The 14,330-nt window shown below is 35.6% G+C and overlaps 1 protein-coding gene across 1 annotated transcript in view; it reads right to left on the bottom strand.

Moving 5' to 3' along the window:
- Positions 1 to 14,330, bottom strand: part of CEP192 (centrosomal protein 192) — a 75,901-nt gene that overhangs the window by 12,760 nt on the left and 48,811 nt on the right. The window contains exons 32-40 of the mRNA XM_063299954.1: positions 13,689 to 13,853; positions 12,385 to 12,645; positions 12,093 to 12,199; positions 8,984 to 9,093; positions 7,648 to 7,789; positions 6,410 to 6,576; positions 5,996 to 6,119; positions 5,070 to 5,175; positions 367 to 568 (exon numbers count right to left, since the gene is read on the bottom strand). Coding sequence (XP_063156024.1) covers positions 367 to 568; positions 5,070 to 5,175; positions 5,996 to 6,119; positions 6,410 to 6,576; positions 7,648 to 7,789; positions 8,984 to 9,093; positions 12,093 to 12,199; positions 12,385 to 12,645; positions 13,689 to 13,853 — 1,384 coding nt within the window. The remainder of the gene's footprint in view (positions 1 to 366; positions 569 to 5,069; positions 5,176 to 5,995; positions 6,120 to 6,409; positions 6,577 to 7,647; positions 7,790 to 8,983; positions 9,094 to 12,092; positions 12,200 to 12,384; positions 12,646 to 13,688; positions 13,854 to 14,330) is intronic.

The following is a 14,330-nucleotide window of genomic DNA, read 5'->3' on the forward strand; positions in this document are numbered from 1 at the left end:
TCCAGCTTTTCCCCTCTACAACAGGCTTTGTAGTTTGTGTTTTCTCTCCTCCCCTTCTCTCTCTCTCCAATTTGGGGTTAGACCGGCAGTATGTCCCCAGCAACTGAGGAGGTAGGTGTTCGCCCAGGGTTGTAATCCCCAACACCTATATGCAAGGCTGGACCAATGGGAATGCTCTCCACATCTGTCCCACAACAGTCCTGGCTAGCAGCCAGCTCAGCTCATCAGCCCCCATGACAGCACACCTGCAAAGCTAGAACTGAGCTTCTTCTCTCCTTTTACTCTCTCTCTCAGCAGCCATACCAGGCCACTAAAAAAAAAAAAAAAAAGCCACAAGGATACCAATACACATAAGTCAGAATTTACCTGAGTGTTCACCAGATTTTGTCTCAGGAAAAAATATAGTCCGACTTTTTACTTCAAGTTTGGTCAGCTGTTGTTTCTGGCATGGTTGTATGTGAGTAACAGGAAGTTCAGACTGTTGTTGATGAGCATCCATTTTAGGAGTCAGTAAGCCCTTTTCAGATGACCTCTCAGGGATATTTTCCTGAATTTGAACCTTAACAAGCTGTGCATAATAGAAAGATATAAAATTCACACCTTTTCATATGATTTGTCTCAAGTTGTTAACATATGGATCCATATTTAGAACTGCCATCTAATGCACATACCCAAACATATTAGGGAACTAATTACAATTCAATTGCAATGTGAAAATAATAAATGTAACCAGCTAACAAGCAATCCTATCAACAGCTTATAGAACACATGATTTTCAATCTTTTAAAAGTTACTTATTGCACAATAGTGGGATTTACAACATCATTTATAGACTTAAAGGTTAGTACCCTTCAGTGAGCTCTCAGGACAGCATAGCTATTTAGAACAAAACATTACACGTACAGTTTTAAGGAAGCCACCAACAAAGATATTACTTGAAAAATATTAATGAGTGCATAAGATGTGTAACTTTATAAATGTTTTTATTTGTAGCTGGTAAGTAGAAGAGCATAGTGTGTCTTTGAGGAAATTTTCAAGGAAGATGAAAGATTTTCTCTAAATCATACAAATGAACAAAAAAAGAATTCAATACGACTTATTTTCAGTATCCTATCTGTTCCGACTTTCTGGAGTTATAGAACTGGGCTACAAATATCAAAGACAAAACAAGAGAGATGTGTCAAGCTGCAGAATGCAGTTACCACGTTGGCTGATGCCCCTAAAATACTGATAAGACACCAAGCATCCTCTCCCCGCCCCTATATCCAGCATTTTGTTTTTCAACCTTAGATTCTAGGGTAAGAAAAATATCTTGATCCAGATGCTACTGAAAATGTTTCCTTTTAAAAAATATTAATGATTGTGAGGTTTTGTTTTGTTTTTTAATTGAGAATTGTTAAAAGTATCTCTCAGATAACTGAACACTTCTTTCCCCTCTTTTCCTTGGTTCATGGATATACTACTCAGTAAAATATACATATATTACCTTTATATTTATATCGTTATTGTTTTATGGAAAGGAATAGGCCTTAATATTTGTCCAAGAAAGGAAGGATAGTTTTTTAATTGGATCACTTAAAAAGTGAAGTTGCTTCCTTGCAAGAAACTCTTTATTTTTCCTGATAAGGAGGATTCTTATTGAGGAGACAGAGCAATCAGTCCAATGGGAGGAGATGGGTGGGGACAAATTGGATAAATCAATCAATCAATGGTAATTCAAGCTTTGCTACAAAAGCAGACACAGTAGGAGGAAAGCAGTCTCAGAAGAAGTCTGGTGGCATCTTTTCCAACTAACAAATTTTATTAAAAGGCATAAACTTTTGTGAGCTCCTGCTCACTTCATCAAATGCATGGAGTGGCTAGCTGCAGCTCAAGAATGCTGATGTCTTTCAATATAATTTTTGGCTAGGAAAGTAGTAATTCTAATTGGTAAGTTTTTTAACCTAGTTATAGAACCAAAACATACAGTAGTTTTTAATTTTGGTGATTAGGTATTTGGACACTCAGATGAATGTTTATGGTTGTCAGGAAGAACCACACTGAGCCATAAATTGAACTTTAGTACTTATTTTTCTACCCTATAGACAGAATCCTGTCAAACTGAAATCAGACTACCAAACTCTAAAGGAAAAACTCCAGAACACTAAGGCGGTTCCTTTCTGATTTTCTTGGCTGGGAGCCCCAGGCCTTCCACATGGTGCGTGCGTTTTTCCCCCTGGAGAGGGCCCCATCCTTCTTCGTCAGCTATCCCCATAACAATGGTCCATTTAAGGATAAAACGTAAGTTTTGCATAGATGATTTGCTTATCTTTTTACTTTACTAATTATAGCTGGTAATTTTAATCAATATTTTGTTCTTATGATGGATCATGATACTACTTCAAGTACATTTATATCACATACACGGAATGCATTTTAAATTTACCTAGCTTGTTGTTGTTGTTGTTGTTAGTTGCCGTTGAGTCATTTATGACTCATGGCGACCCTATGTGCAACGGAACGAAATGCTGTTCGGTCCTGTGCCACATGCCTGACTGTTCCAATGTTTGCATCCATTGTTGCAGTAACTGTATCAATCCATCACATTAAAGGTCTTCCTCTTTTCTGCTGGCCCTCGACTTTACCAAACATGATATCCTTTTCAAGCGATTCGTCTTTCCTGACAATGTGCCCAAAGTATGAGAGTCTAAGCCTAGTTATCTTCGCCTCTACAAGACTATATATTTCTTCAATCCCTTATAAGACTTGCTCCTGACCTATTCGTTTGTATCTCAATCCTTAATTGATTAGACAACTGTAATATATCTAATTAAATGTGGTGCAAAATGCAGCCACGCAAGCAGTTTTAGGAACCCCTAGAGGGGCACATATAACACCGTTGCTGTGAGAGCTGCATTGGGTGCTGGTTTGCTTCAGGGTCCAATTCAAGGTGTTGGTTATCACCTTTAAAGTCCTACATGGCATGGGTCCAGGTTACCTGAGTGACTGCCTCACCCCTGTTACATCAACCTGTTCCACCCGGTCAGGCAGAGAGGGCATGCTACAGACCCTGTTCATAATGGATTGCTGATTGACAGGGTCCAGGAAGAGGGCCTTCTCTGCCATAGCACCCACCCTTTGGAACATAGCACTCCCCCTTTTAGGGGGAGATGGGCGGTGATAGAAATGTGAATAATAAACAAACAAACAAACAAACAAGCTACCCCTGGGGATAAGACAGGCCCCCACTCTCCCGGCCTTTCCAAAGGGATTAAAAATGTGGTTATACCGCCTGGGATGCGAGAGAGGACAGCCATTCATGGGGGTGGTTGGCCCCGTAAGGGTGTCAAGATTAAGAGCTTCCCATCTTGTATTGTATATGTTCTACTCTATATTTTATATTTTAGACTTCGTATTTATATTTTTTATGTGTTTAGATTGAATTGTATAAGTGAGTTGCTATTTTTAGTATTTGTAAGCCACAGAGTCGTCATGCACGGGATGGGCAGCACAGTAAGTAAGTAAGTGAGTAAGTAAGTAAGTAAGTAAATAAATAAATAAATAAATTCTATTGTTATATCTGACCATGCCCCCTAACATTGTTTTTTGGGAAGTCTGTTTTATTAGTTCAAGATAGTTTTAAGATGTGTAATTATTAAAAGATTGATACTTCGTTAATAATTTAAAATAAGCTTTTAACAAGCAGCAAATTTAATTACTGTTTGGGATACTTTTAAGGCTTACATATGGGGTTGGATTATTGCATGTGCTTTATATAGCAAGGAAGAAAATGAATCTCAACTTAATAAACTGGAAAAGTAACTCCTACTTTAGAATTACTGTGTTCTCCATTAACTCTGCTTGTCATAAGAGAGTTGGAAAGCATGCAAATGGCGATCACATGACTGTAGGACACTATGACTGTCATATATGTGTGCCAGTTGTGAAGCACCCAAATGGCGATCACGTGACCATGGGACACTGCAACAGTCATAAATGCGAGGCTTGGTCGCAACCCCCCCCCTTTTTACATCATTGTAATTTCAAATAGTTGGTAAGCAAGGACTACCTATAATGCTAAAATTTTGATTCCAGTTTTTGCTAGCTGGATTAAAATGTGAATGATGTCCTTTATCTTGTCTTATATTTAACCTGGGGACGTGGTGGCGCTGCGGGTTAAACCGCTGAGCTGTCGATCGGAAGGTCGGCGGTTCGAAACCGCGCGGCGGGGTGAGCTCCCGTTGTTAATCCCAGCTCCTGCTCACCTAGCAGTTCGAAAACATGCAAATGTGAGTAGATCAATAGGTACCGCTTTGGCGGGAAGGTAACGGCGTTCCGAGTCGTCATGCTGGCCACATGACCCGGAAGTGTCTATGACAACGCCGGCTCCAAGGCTTAGAAACGGAGATGAGCACCGCCCCCTAGAGTCGGATTCGACTGGACTTTACGTCAAGGGAAACCTTTACCTTTACCTATATTTAACCTGGTTTTGGAAACAGAACCGTATTTGTCAGGCAAGCAATCAATATATTGAGTATAAAGGGGCAATATAGAACATAAATTATTATATGCCGATGATAAGCTGTGTCTTATTGATACTGATCAAGTTTTTCTATCTAAATTTGTATGTGTTATGTAACAGTTTGGAATAATCTCAATATATCTCCAATTAGAAGGTATCTGTGGAAATTTGCAAAACCTGGGGTTTTGTTTATTATGTGAAGAGCTCTAATGCTCACCATCTTTCAGATTATCAATGCTGCTCCTGTAATGTTGCCATATTGCCTAGAATAAAGATCAATAAACTGTGCTGAGTTTGATAATCAATATTTCTCATGTTGGGATAAATCAGAAGTGCCTAAATACATGAAGAGTGCCTTATTTTTTCCACTGACAAGTGCAAACCTCCTCTAGGCCTCCCAAACAGAGTTAAAAGATTCATATTTGTTATTCCATTGCAATTTTTCTCTGCACTCCCTCCTCGTATCTTTCAGAAAATATGGCTAAACTTAAGACATTAAAACTAGGTATGGTATCACGGGTAACTTTTTACTATTTTCAGAACTTTGGTACATTTTTGAAGCACTTACTTTTTGTCCACCATCACAATGTATGTACATAAGGCCACTCCATGGAAATATTGATTTATTATCTGTGAGTGATGGATTTGGACTCACATGAATTGAAATGCTGCTTCTAAAAACAGAGTTCAATATTAGTTTTGAACTTAAGTGAGAATGAGAAAACTTGATATAGGAAATTATAACACTTTAATTTGTATAGAAGAATCACAAATCACCACTGTGGTTAAGGAATTATAATGAGAAAGTTCATATACTGATGTATCATTTAACAAAACATCTATAATGCACTAAAACACCACAGAATTTTTTGATTATACTTTTTTACATTTATAGATATAAAAAAATAGCTCACTAATTCCCTTAAATTATGTTCACATAATTGGTAATGAGGAAAACTTGTTGGCTACAGAACTTAACTGCAGTATCTTTCACTATTCTATATACACAAGAGATATCATGTGTACAACAGAAAGGCTATTAACTATTTAGTGCTAGTTTTGAATGGATACTACTACTGCCAGTTCATTAAAATGAAGCTGCATTCCATAATACTAAAAAAGCTATTTTCTATGACACAGTTGTGTTCTTTGAGTGTTGGGAAATACACCTCAAGAAGATGGAGGAACAGGACAAAAACAAAATTTGATAATATTTAAATCTAATTAAAATGAAATTAATTAGAGAATATAATTTACTCCATACACGCTCAATTTGTAACTTGTTAAGAATTACAGTCAGATGACAACATTAGCTACCACACTTATGACCATAGAAAAACTCTTAGAACAAAATGGAATTAATTAGACTCACAGTATAATTCTTTGCATGTATTCTGAATTCAATGATACCTTCATGTGAGTGAATACTGAATCGAACGGCATTATCTATCTGCCTGCTCTCATTAAATATTCATGAACAACAGAAGTACCTACCCTGGTTCAATAGTTCCATGTTGAGGAGTTACTGTAAGACAGTGAGCTGGCCATGATAGCTCAAATTTCAATGATCTGTTTGAGTTATTTGTTATCCACGTATATTTAGTAACTGTTGCACCACCTTTTGAGATAAGAATTGAATGAGTTTTCAGTTATCTTCCACAGATATTTGAATTATAAAAATTTTATATGCTTACTGTTAACTAAAATAAACATGTCAATTTTTACAAAAAATGATGGTATTCATTTTTTTCTTAATTGGGAACTAATTATTTAAGATGGAGAATTATCACATCCCATTGTCACACTGTATTGTATGATTATTCTTCAAATAACAATAAACCTAAATCAACAGGGGAAAAGTTACAATCAAAATTTTTATTGCATACTGAAACTTGCCAAGTTACTTACTTTGAGAAGGAGCTGTGAGAATCAGGAATTCAGGTTGAAGAGTCCAAGTATCATGAGAAACATTATTTTCATTTAGGCCATCATTTTTTGAAGGTAGGGCATAGCCATGAGGTCCTTTAACAGGTAGTACATCCAGAGTCATACCAGATTTCTCAGGAATACCAGGTCTATAAATAGTTAAAAACTGATTAATCACTAGCTACTGGGAGAAATAAGGAGAGAAAGGTATAATTTAAAGTCAATCAAGTTCAACCTAGTTTTCTAAAATAACATCTCTTTATAACAATTTAATATAAGCAAACAAAGGTTGATAAATGAATTATTTTCAAGAGTTTTCTGGCCAAAAGTTGAAAAAACAGTTCAACATGAACTTTCCCATATACATTACTTCATAGAAAGATTCCAACATATATTCCTGTGAAAATTATATCTGTAACGATTGCCACTATAATGTAAATTACCTACAGTACACGAAGGATGTAAAACATGAGTTTAGGGCTTGCCTTGGCTTTTCTATGTGTATTTATTATGTTTGTCTGTACTTGGATTTATGGTTTTTTTAACACTGGGTATAGTGAGCTGCCCAGAGTTAACTCCATATGCTTCTCTTTCTCCCCACCCCAATTCCAAATTTCTCAACTTCACCCGTTTCCCAAAGGAGAAACACAGAAAAATGGATTTCTTCCAGCTCCTAGGTAGTTTTTAAAAACATTTCAGGATGGACTTTTTCAAAGCACTTCTAGAACCATAAAAAGTTCTTTCCCTGTAATCCCTAAGAAAAGGACTTTAGCTCCATATCTATAGTGTGTATGTGAATGTATGTTTGTGTGGGTGTGTATATATATATATATATAGTATGTGTGTGTGTGTGTATGTGTGTGTGTACACACACACACACACACCATATAGTCCACATGAGACTAATTTTAGATTTTACTGTTTCTTACTCCTGAGTTACGTATTCTAAATTGCTAATTTTTGTTTTAAACAAATTGGAACAAAAAGAAAAGATATCAGGAATACATGAAGTTAGACTGAGCTAAAAGATGTATTTTATTCAGATATATAGTGTTAAAATTTAATGGTACATGCTAATTGGGCCATTAGGATCTAATTTTTTATTTCATCTGTAATTGCCTTATTTAACAAGGAACTGCTTATTAGCAATTTAAAGGATTTAAATTTAAATTTATTAGCAAATTAAAGGATTCTTTAAAAAATAGTAAATATGACATTACCTCTCCAATGCCACTTGATGTACTGAAGATGGCCTAATATTGAATGCAGTACTAGCAGAATCATTAACAACAGAGAGTGTAATCTTTCGCATGTTTGTCAAAAAATACTGGAGATCATTTAGCTGTTGTGGAAGATCATATACTGGAAAAAATGTTTTAATTAAGTAAACTGGATTAATGAAAGAAAAGTTCCATTGTTCCAACATTAAATATAGTTTTGCATCTCATTAACTAATATTCTTTATAGTTTTACCATATGTGGAATGTGTTCTCAAATAATTTCACAAACTTCAACTGTAATGAAAACAATAATAAGCTTATTTGGACTCTACACATAGAATGCAGGAATCTTCTATTTGTTCTGGATTTTTTGGAGATGGACTGGATCATCTAAACAGATTTTCCTAAAAAATTTGTCCATGTAATGAAAATGGAAAAACTAACTAAAGTAACTGGCTCTTTTGTACATGGTAAGTGAAGTAGACATGCAGCAATGTGGTATGATGGGTTAAAGTATTGGAATAGCAACTGGAAGACCCACATATGAGCCCACCTTCAGTCACAGAAGCTCAATGAGTGACTGTAAAGGAATTTAGAGCTGACCTTGGAGAAGGAAGAAAGGAGCCCCTGGAGAACAGATTACACAGTCCAAAGATGAAGCAAGTGTGAGAACTAAACTCAAAATAACCCCACCTTAGTACAAGATGGGACAAAGAGAAAGACAAACAAGCTTTCAAGATTCTGTTTATTATTATGAAAATAAAGTAGCATTCCTGGAATCCCTGTGGTATCTGTTTCTTGCCCAATCTACCTCACAGAAAGGTTATTGGGGGAAAATAAGTCTAGTTCTGAGCTTTGATATAAGCGCATACCGAATAAAAATACTAATACTAACCAAATGCCAAAAATATTAATAAGCTACTGTGCTACCTAGGAACTGTAATTTAGGAAACAGCTTTTGGCAAAAGTCAGAAATTAACTTCAAAAAGGACAACTGTTGGGAACTTCAAAGAAAATTAGTAAAATGACTGACTGACAGTTCACTCAATCAAATGCTAATGATATGCAGAGCATGTCAAACCCCAATGAATGGGAATCATAGTTAGTATCTACAGAATCATGGAGAGAGGGGAAGAGAAAATTGCCCTAGAGGAAGTGGAATCAGTATCAGTTGAACCTGATCTCTTTAATTACTGTTAAGAATACAGCTGCACTGGTTTTTTAATACAATGATATTTAGAAAATGAGAGAGGAATGCATGGGAAAGCAGTGCATTTTAAGTATATACTGTACAGATTATATAAATTACACAGAATTTTAGAATGACCAAACATACCTTCTTCCACCAGCTCTTCTCCAGGAAATTCTTCATCAAATTTAATATTTAGTATTGGATTATTAGGAGAAAGTATTTTTTGCAGTTGTTCAGGTTTATGCTGTATAGCTCTAAGAAGATTTTAAAATGATTTTAAAGGTCCCATTAGTTTCATGAAGTGGTTGATAAAAGAGAAATACTCTATAAAACTAGTGAATCCAGTTGTACCAGTTTAAAAGCAGCCTATGCAGGAGTACTAACAAGCTACTACCAAGCTGCTCCTTGTAATATATGAACAAGATGTAACAATGGATTAAGTTTCAAATCAATATAATTTTGATTCTACAAGGAAAAAGTCATTATCCAATACTGTAAGCATCAATGGCTAACATAAGAGTCTTACTGGCAATTATTTGCTTTAGATGCCTGCCATGGAGTAAAACACCTCTCCATTTCTTCCTTCATCCATCTATAAAGAATTCTGAGTAGCAATAATTTCATTTTGTATTGGTTCCTGAGGAAACTAATCTCTTCTGAGTCCTTTGCATGATGAAGGACTCAGGAAGAAGCAGGTGATTTCAGTGACTATAGCCAGTTAAAAACCCATGAACTATATATACTATAGCCAGTGTTAAGTGTTTCAGCTACCAATATTAATATTTTTGTGGTCTGTTAAAGAGATTGATAACAACAACCTGTCATTTAGAATGCCAACTTTTTGTAAATCATGATCTGGCAGGCCTCCAATATGCATCAGCCGTTTTAAAAAAAAAATCAGAATCTTTCAGATTATCAAGTACAGCCACTGAAAAATGCAGGTGGGACATAGCCCACTGCAATTATATCAGTCTAGAGGCTTCCCATTGGAGTCATCTGCTGTATAAAACAGTTTCCATCCAAGTTACAGATTAAAACTGTAAACACGTGGGAGAATATATAGGGGTTGCTGTGATTCACTGTTCAAGAATTTAACAATTATCAAGCACTGTTCAAGACAAACCTCACAATTCTTACATTAATGAATTATTTATAAATCACCTGGTCCTTGTTACTTAATTGTCATTTGTTGTGAATAATACAATTTGATTAGATGCAAAACAAAGAACATAATACATAAACAAGCAACAGACTTACAAGAACTTAATGCCTACAATTTTTCTTCAAGCTAAGTTCAATAACCAGATTCAGAAAATTTAAGATAAAACATCTTACCAGCGATAACTTTCTCATTTTGAATTATCAGTCTATGTATAACTCAGATTTCAGAATCTGGAAGTTAAATTTTTCTAGCATATGACTCATATATATTCTGGCTATTTGATATTAAACTATCTATGCTACACTTATTCATGCCATTTCTAGATATGGAAGTTCAGTCACTTTCCAGTAATTATTATCATCATATTTAGTTCTGCATTGGGTTGCACTGCCCCAGACAGATCCAGTGCGTAACTTGGGGGTCCTCTTGGACTCACGACTCCTGCTTGAAGAGCAGGTGGCAGTCATGGCCAGAAGGGCCTTTGCGCAACTTCATGTTGTGCGCCAGTTATGCCCCTTCCTGGAGCAAGAGGCCCTTCAAACGGTCATTCATGTCCTGGTCATCTCCCATACAGACTACTGTAATGCGCTCTACATGGGGCTACCCTTGAAGAGTATACGGAAGCTACAGCTGGTCCAGAATGCAGCCACGCGGGCGATTTTAGGTGCTTTAAGATCAGCACATATTATTCCCTTGCTCTGCAAGCTGCATTGGGTGCCAGTTTGCTTCCAGGTCCAATTCAAGGTGTTGGTTATTACCTTTAAAGCCCTACATGGCATGGGTCCAGGTTACCTAAGGGACCATCTCATCCCCGTTACATCTACCCAGCCCACCCAGTCATGCAGAGAGGGCATGCTACAGACCCCGTCTGCAAGAGAATTCCATCTGGCGGGATCCAGAAAATGGGCCTTCTCTTCAGCAGCTCCTGCCCTTTGGAACACCCTTCCCCCGGAAGTGAGGTTAGCCTCCTCCCTTCTGGACTTCAGGAAATGGTTGAAGACCTGGTTTTGTTACCATGCTTGGAGTGGGGAGAAGAAGAACCACTCTTGGGGTTGGTTGGTTCCCTAGTCCTGCCGGAACCGGTCTTGTCCCCTTTGGGTGGAATTAGATCTGCCGTTACTTGGATTTCATTATATTTTATATTTATATTTATTGATTATCAATATTATTATGATTTTATTGAATTATAAATTGTTTTATTGTGAACTGCCCAGGGTCCCCCAAGTGGGGGAGATGGGTGGTAATAAAAATATGATAAATAAAATTTCACTCAAATTAAAAGTATAGTAATCTGCTGCAAATTTACTCATGATTAATATGTTTTGCACAGCTACCGACTTGAACAAGGTCTATAGTAATATTTTATCCTTAGTAATAGTAATATCCTGTCCTTAATCATGTGACTTATGCTAAAATCCAGAGTTTAACATTATTATTCTTGTCAGGTAGATTATATAATATTATTTAAATCAAAATTATATTTTCCCACATTGTCTCCTTTAGTATCTACATTTAGTAACATGGTAGGAGAGCAAGAAAAGGGTACTCTTTCCATTTTAAGACTACAGTCCAGGATTTGGGAATTCTTGGAAATCAGAGTTTCTTGTTTCCCCTTAATGGCACATAATACAAGCCGGCTTTGGTGTTTATGGAAGAAGTGGGTGCCGCAAGTCAGTTGACTAGATACTATTACATATCTCAACAAAATTATAGAAAGTGGACACTTGTTACAAAGTTTCTGACATTTGATTAGGATTGTTAATATTCCATAAAGAAAAAATGAAGCTAACTCAAGTACTCAAACGTAACATTCTATTAAAAGTCCTCTGAATCTAGTACATTTTTAAGACAGAATCTCAGGCTCAATAAACTGAACTGTTAAATCTCAGAAACAGGCAAGTACTTTATATAATGTAGATCAAACAAACTGCATAAATGCAAATTATTCCAATATATGGAATAAATTTCCAAATATTTGAATTTGCTCCTTTTCTTTGAAATAATTATCTTAGAATTGAAACAGAACTGACTCTTAGGAGAACAGCTAGGAATGATAAAAGCTACCTTGGCTTTCAGAAAAACAGATCTTACCTGCAGTACTGCTTTCTCAAAATTTCATCACCATAAAACAAGCAAATTGTGGACAACACTGATGAAGTCTTGACTTCTTCAGAGGAATTATATGTAACTGCAATTTTCTGAGAGAAACAGTTATTTTTGTATTAAATTTAATATGATTTTTGGTAAGTGCTACTGTGTTTCATTAAAAACAAGATGTATGGATACGAAACAAAAGTATAATTAAACTGATACCTTAAAATGCGTAAGAATTTATCTATGTCATATTTATCAAAGCAATTACATGACTGGCTTTAATGTTTACCTGCTTTGAACCTTCCTTAAGGACAAACTTTTCTGGAAGGATTCTCATTGTACTTGGATCCATGACATTTTTTTCATAAATGTTTCTAAAACACAATGCTTTTACGTAGGCAGCCCGGCACCCAGTATTTTGTACAGAGAAAGTAGTTTGGCTTGTTTTACCAGGTGATAAATCATATAGTCCTACTATATATTTGTTAGCATGTTTTTTAACATCGTCTAATGTCACATTACTTTTTCCTCCATAACCATACAATGGTATCTGAAAGACAGAGAGAAAAAAGCCACAAACAAGAATCACAGGAATTGAAAGAGCCCTCTTCATATTGTTTTTCATCTGACTAACTCAAGAAAAGGGAGGATCCTAAATTATGAAAGTGCATAAAGATCGTCAGTTACACCCATTTACAGAGTTATCAGTATTTAAAACTATAAATGTTTAAACTATTTAGAGGCACAGTACCTGAAAGATTGCCTTTGCTATGAACTCACCTATTTACTCTACATATATACTTTATATTGGGAGGGGTTATCAGAACATAAGAAAATCCATATTTATGAGCAATGTCCATGCTTTGACACTGAATATAGACTACAAATAGCACAATGGTTAATCAGCAAGTATTATTTTGAAAATCAGATTAACTATATATGTAATACTTATTGAATAGGTTCTTTCTTCAAATATGTCTGCAAAAAAACCCTGAAGTGGCATTTAAAGCTCTTATATCTCTGAAGTCACATTACATTTTATTTTATCTGGACCTCTCTTTTCTGCTTTTCTTAAGAAAGCTTATAACTGTGCCATTCAAACAACCATACAGTTTTATCTCTATGTGGTAAAAGTCTTGTTATATTAAGTAATACATATTTCAGCATAGTTGGGAATTACAATTTCATGATTTCTCATTCTCCCATATTAATCAGTACAAACACTTATACCCTTTCTCTCTCTCAGGAAACAGCAGCTGAACTGTGTTATAGCGCAACATGGACAGAGGTTGAATCCAGACAGGCTAGGTAGGTTGAATGAAAATAAATTTTAAAATTATAGTTGCAACAGTAAATGTAAACACTGAAAAGTCCATAATGAGAAAGAAGGAAGATCAGAAGTTTGAGAAGAGTTTATTTCCTTTAGGAATGAGAAATTGAGGTAATGTATAAGCTTGTTCTGATCAGGTCCTAATTTTTTCCCCAATTTAAATTTAAACATAATGGATACTTGTGAATTTCCTACAGAATTGAGGAAAAACAACGTAGTAAAAATAATTAAACACCATATTATAAGTACAGATGACAACTTACAGTGAATTTGATTCCTAGCTGAGACAGAACACCAAGCTGTTTCATTTCCAGCTTTGCAAACATGCAAGTTAAACGAGACGGTGTAAATGTTAGACAGATACTATAATCGTGTTTTGGTCGGATCTTGATTTCACAGCTATTGTACACATAATCTCCAACTTTCAACTATAAATGTAGAAGAAAAAAAATCATATTAAGTTCACCTGAGTTAAGCTCTCAATAAATAATTTTAATTGAAATAGTAATGTGTACAGTTCTATAAAGTCAGAGACATCATTCTACTGACATGCCAGCAAAAAAAAAAAAAGGAATCTATAAAAATCTTATCAGCATCAGTTCAGAAAATCTTGAGATGCAAATATTTTCCATTCATACCCAATTCTACTTTGTAACATTTTCTATGTGCAGGTTCAATAGAGTCAAAATAATCTAATGCATTAACTTTCCAAAGAGCGCTTTATTCACAAAGCTGTTAGTTAGAAAATGACTAAATTTCCCTAAAAGATAGACTTCAGAACTGGCAATTACCATATTCAGGAACGCTGGTTTACGGCAACCAAATAGCATTAAACATTTTTAATGTTGCTTAACTGTGACGTACCTGACTCCATTACTGCACAGCTAGATTGCATGTCTCTCACG

Source organism: Candoia aspera, chromosome 3 (genome assembly GCF_035149785.1).
Source record: "Candoia aspera isolate rCanAsp1 chromosome 3, rCanAsp1.hap2, whole genome shotgun sequence".
NCBI lineage: Eukaryota > Metazoa > Chordata > Lepidosauria > Squamata > Boidae > Candoia > Candoia aspera.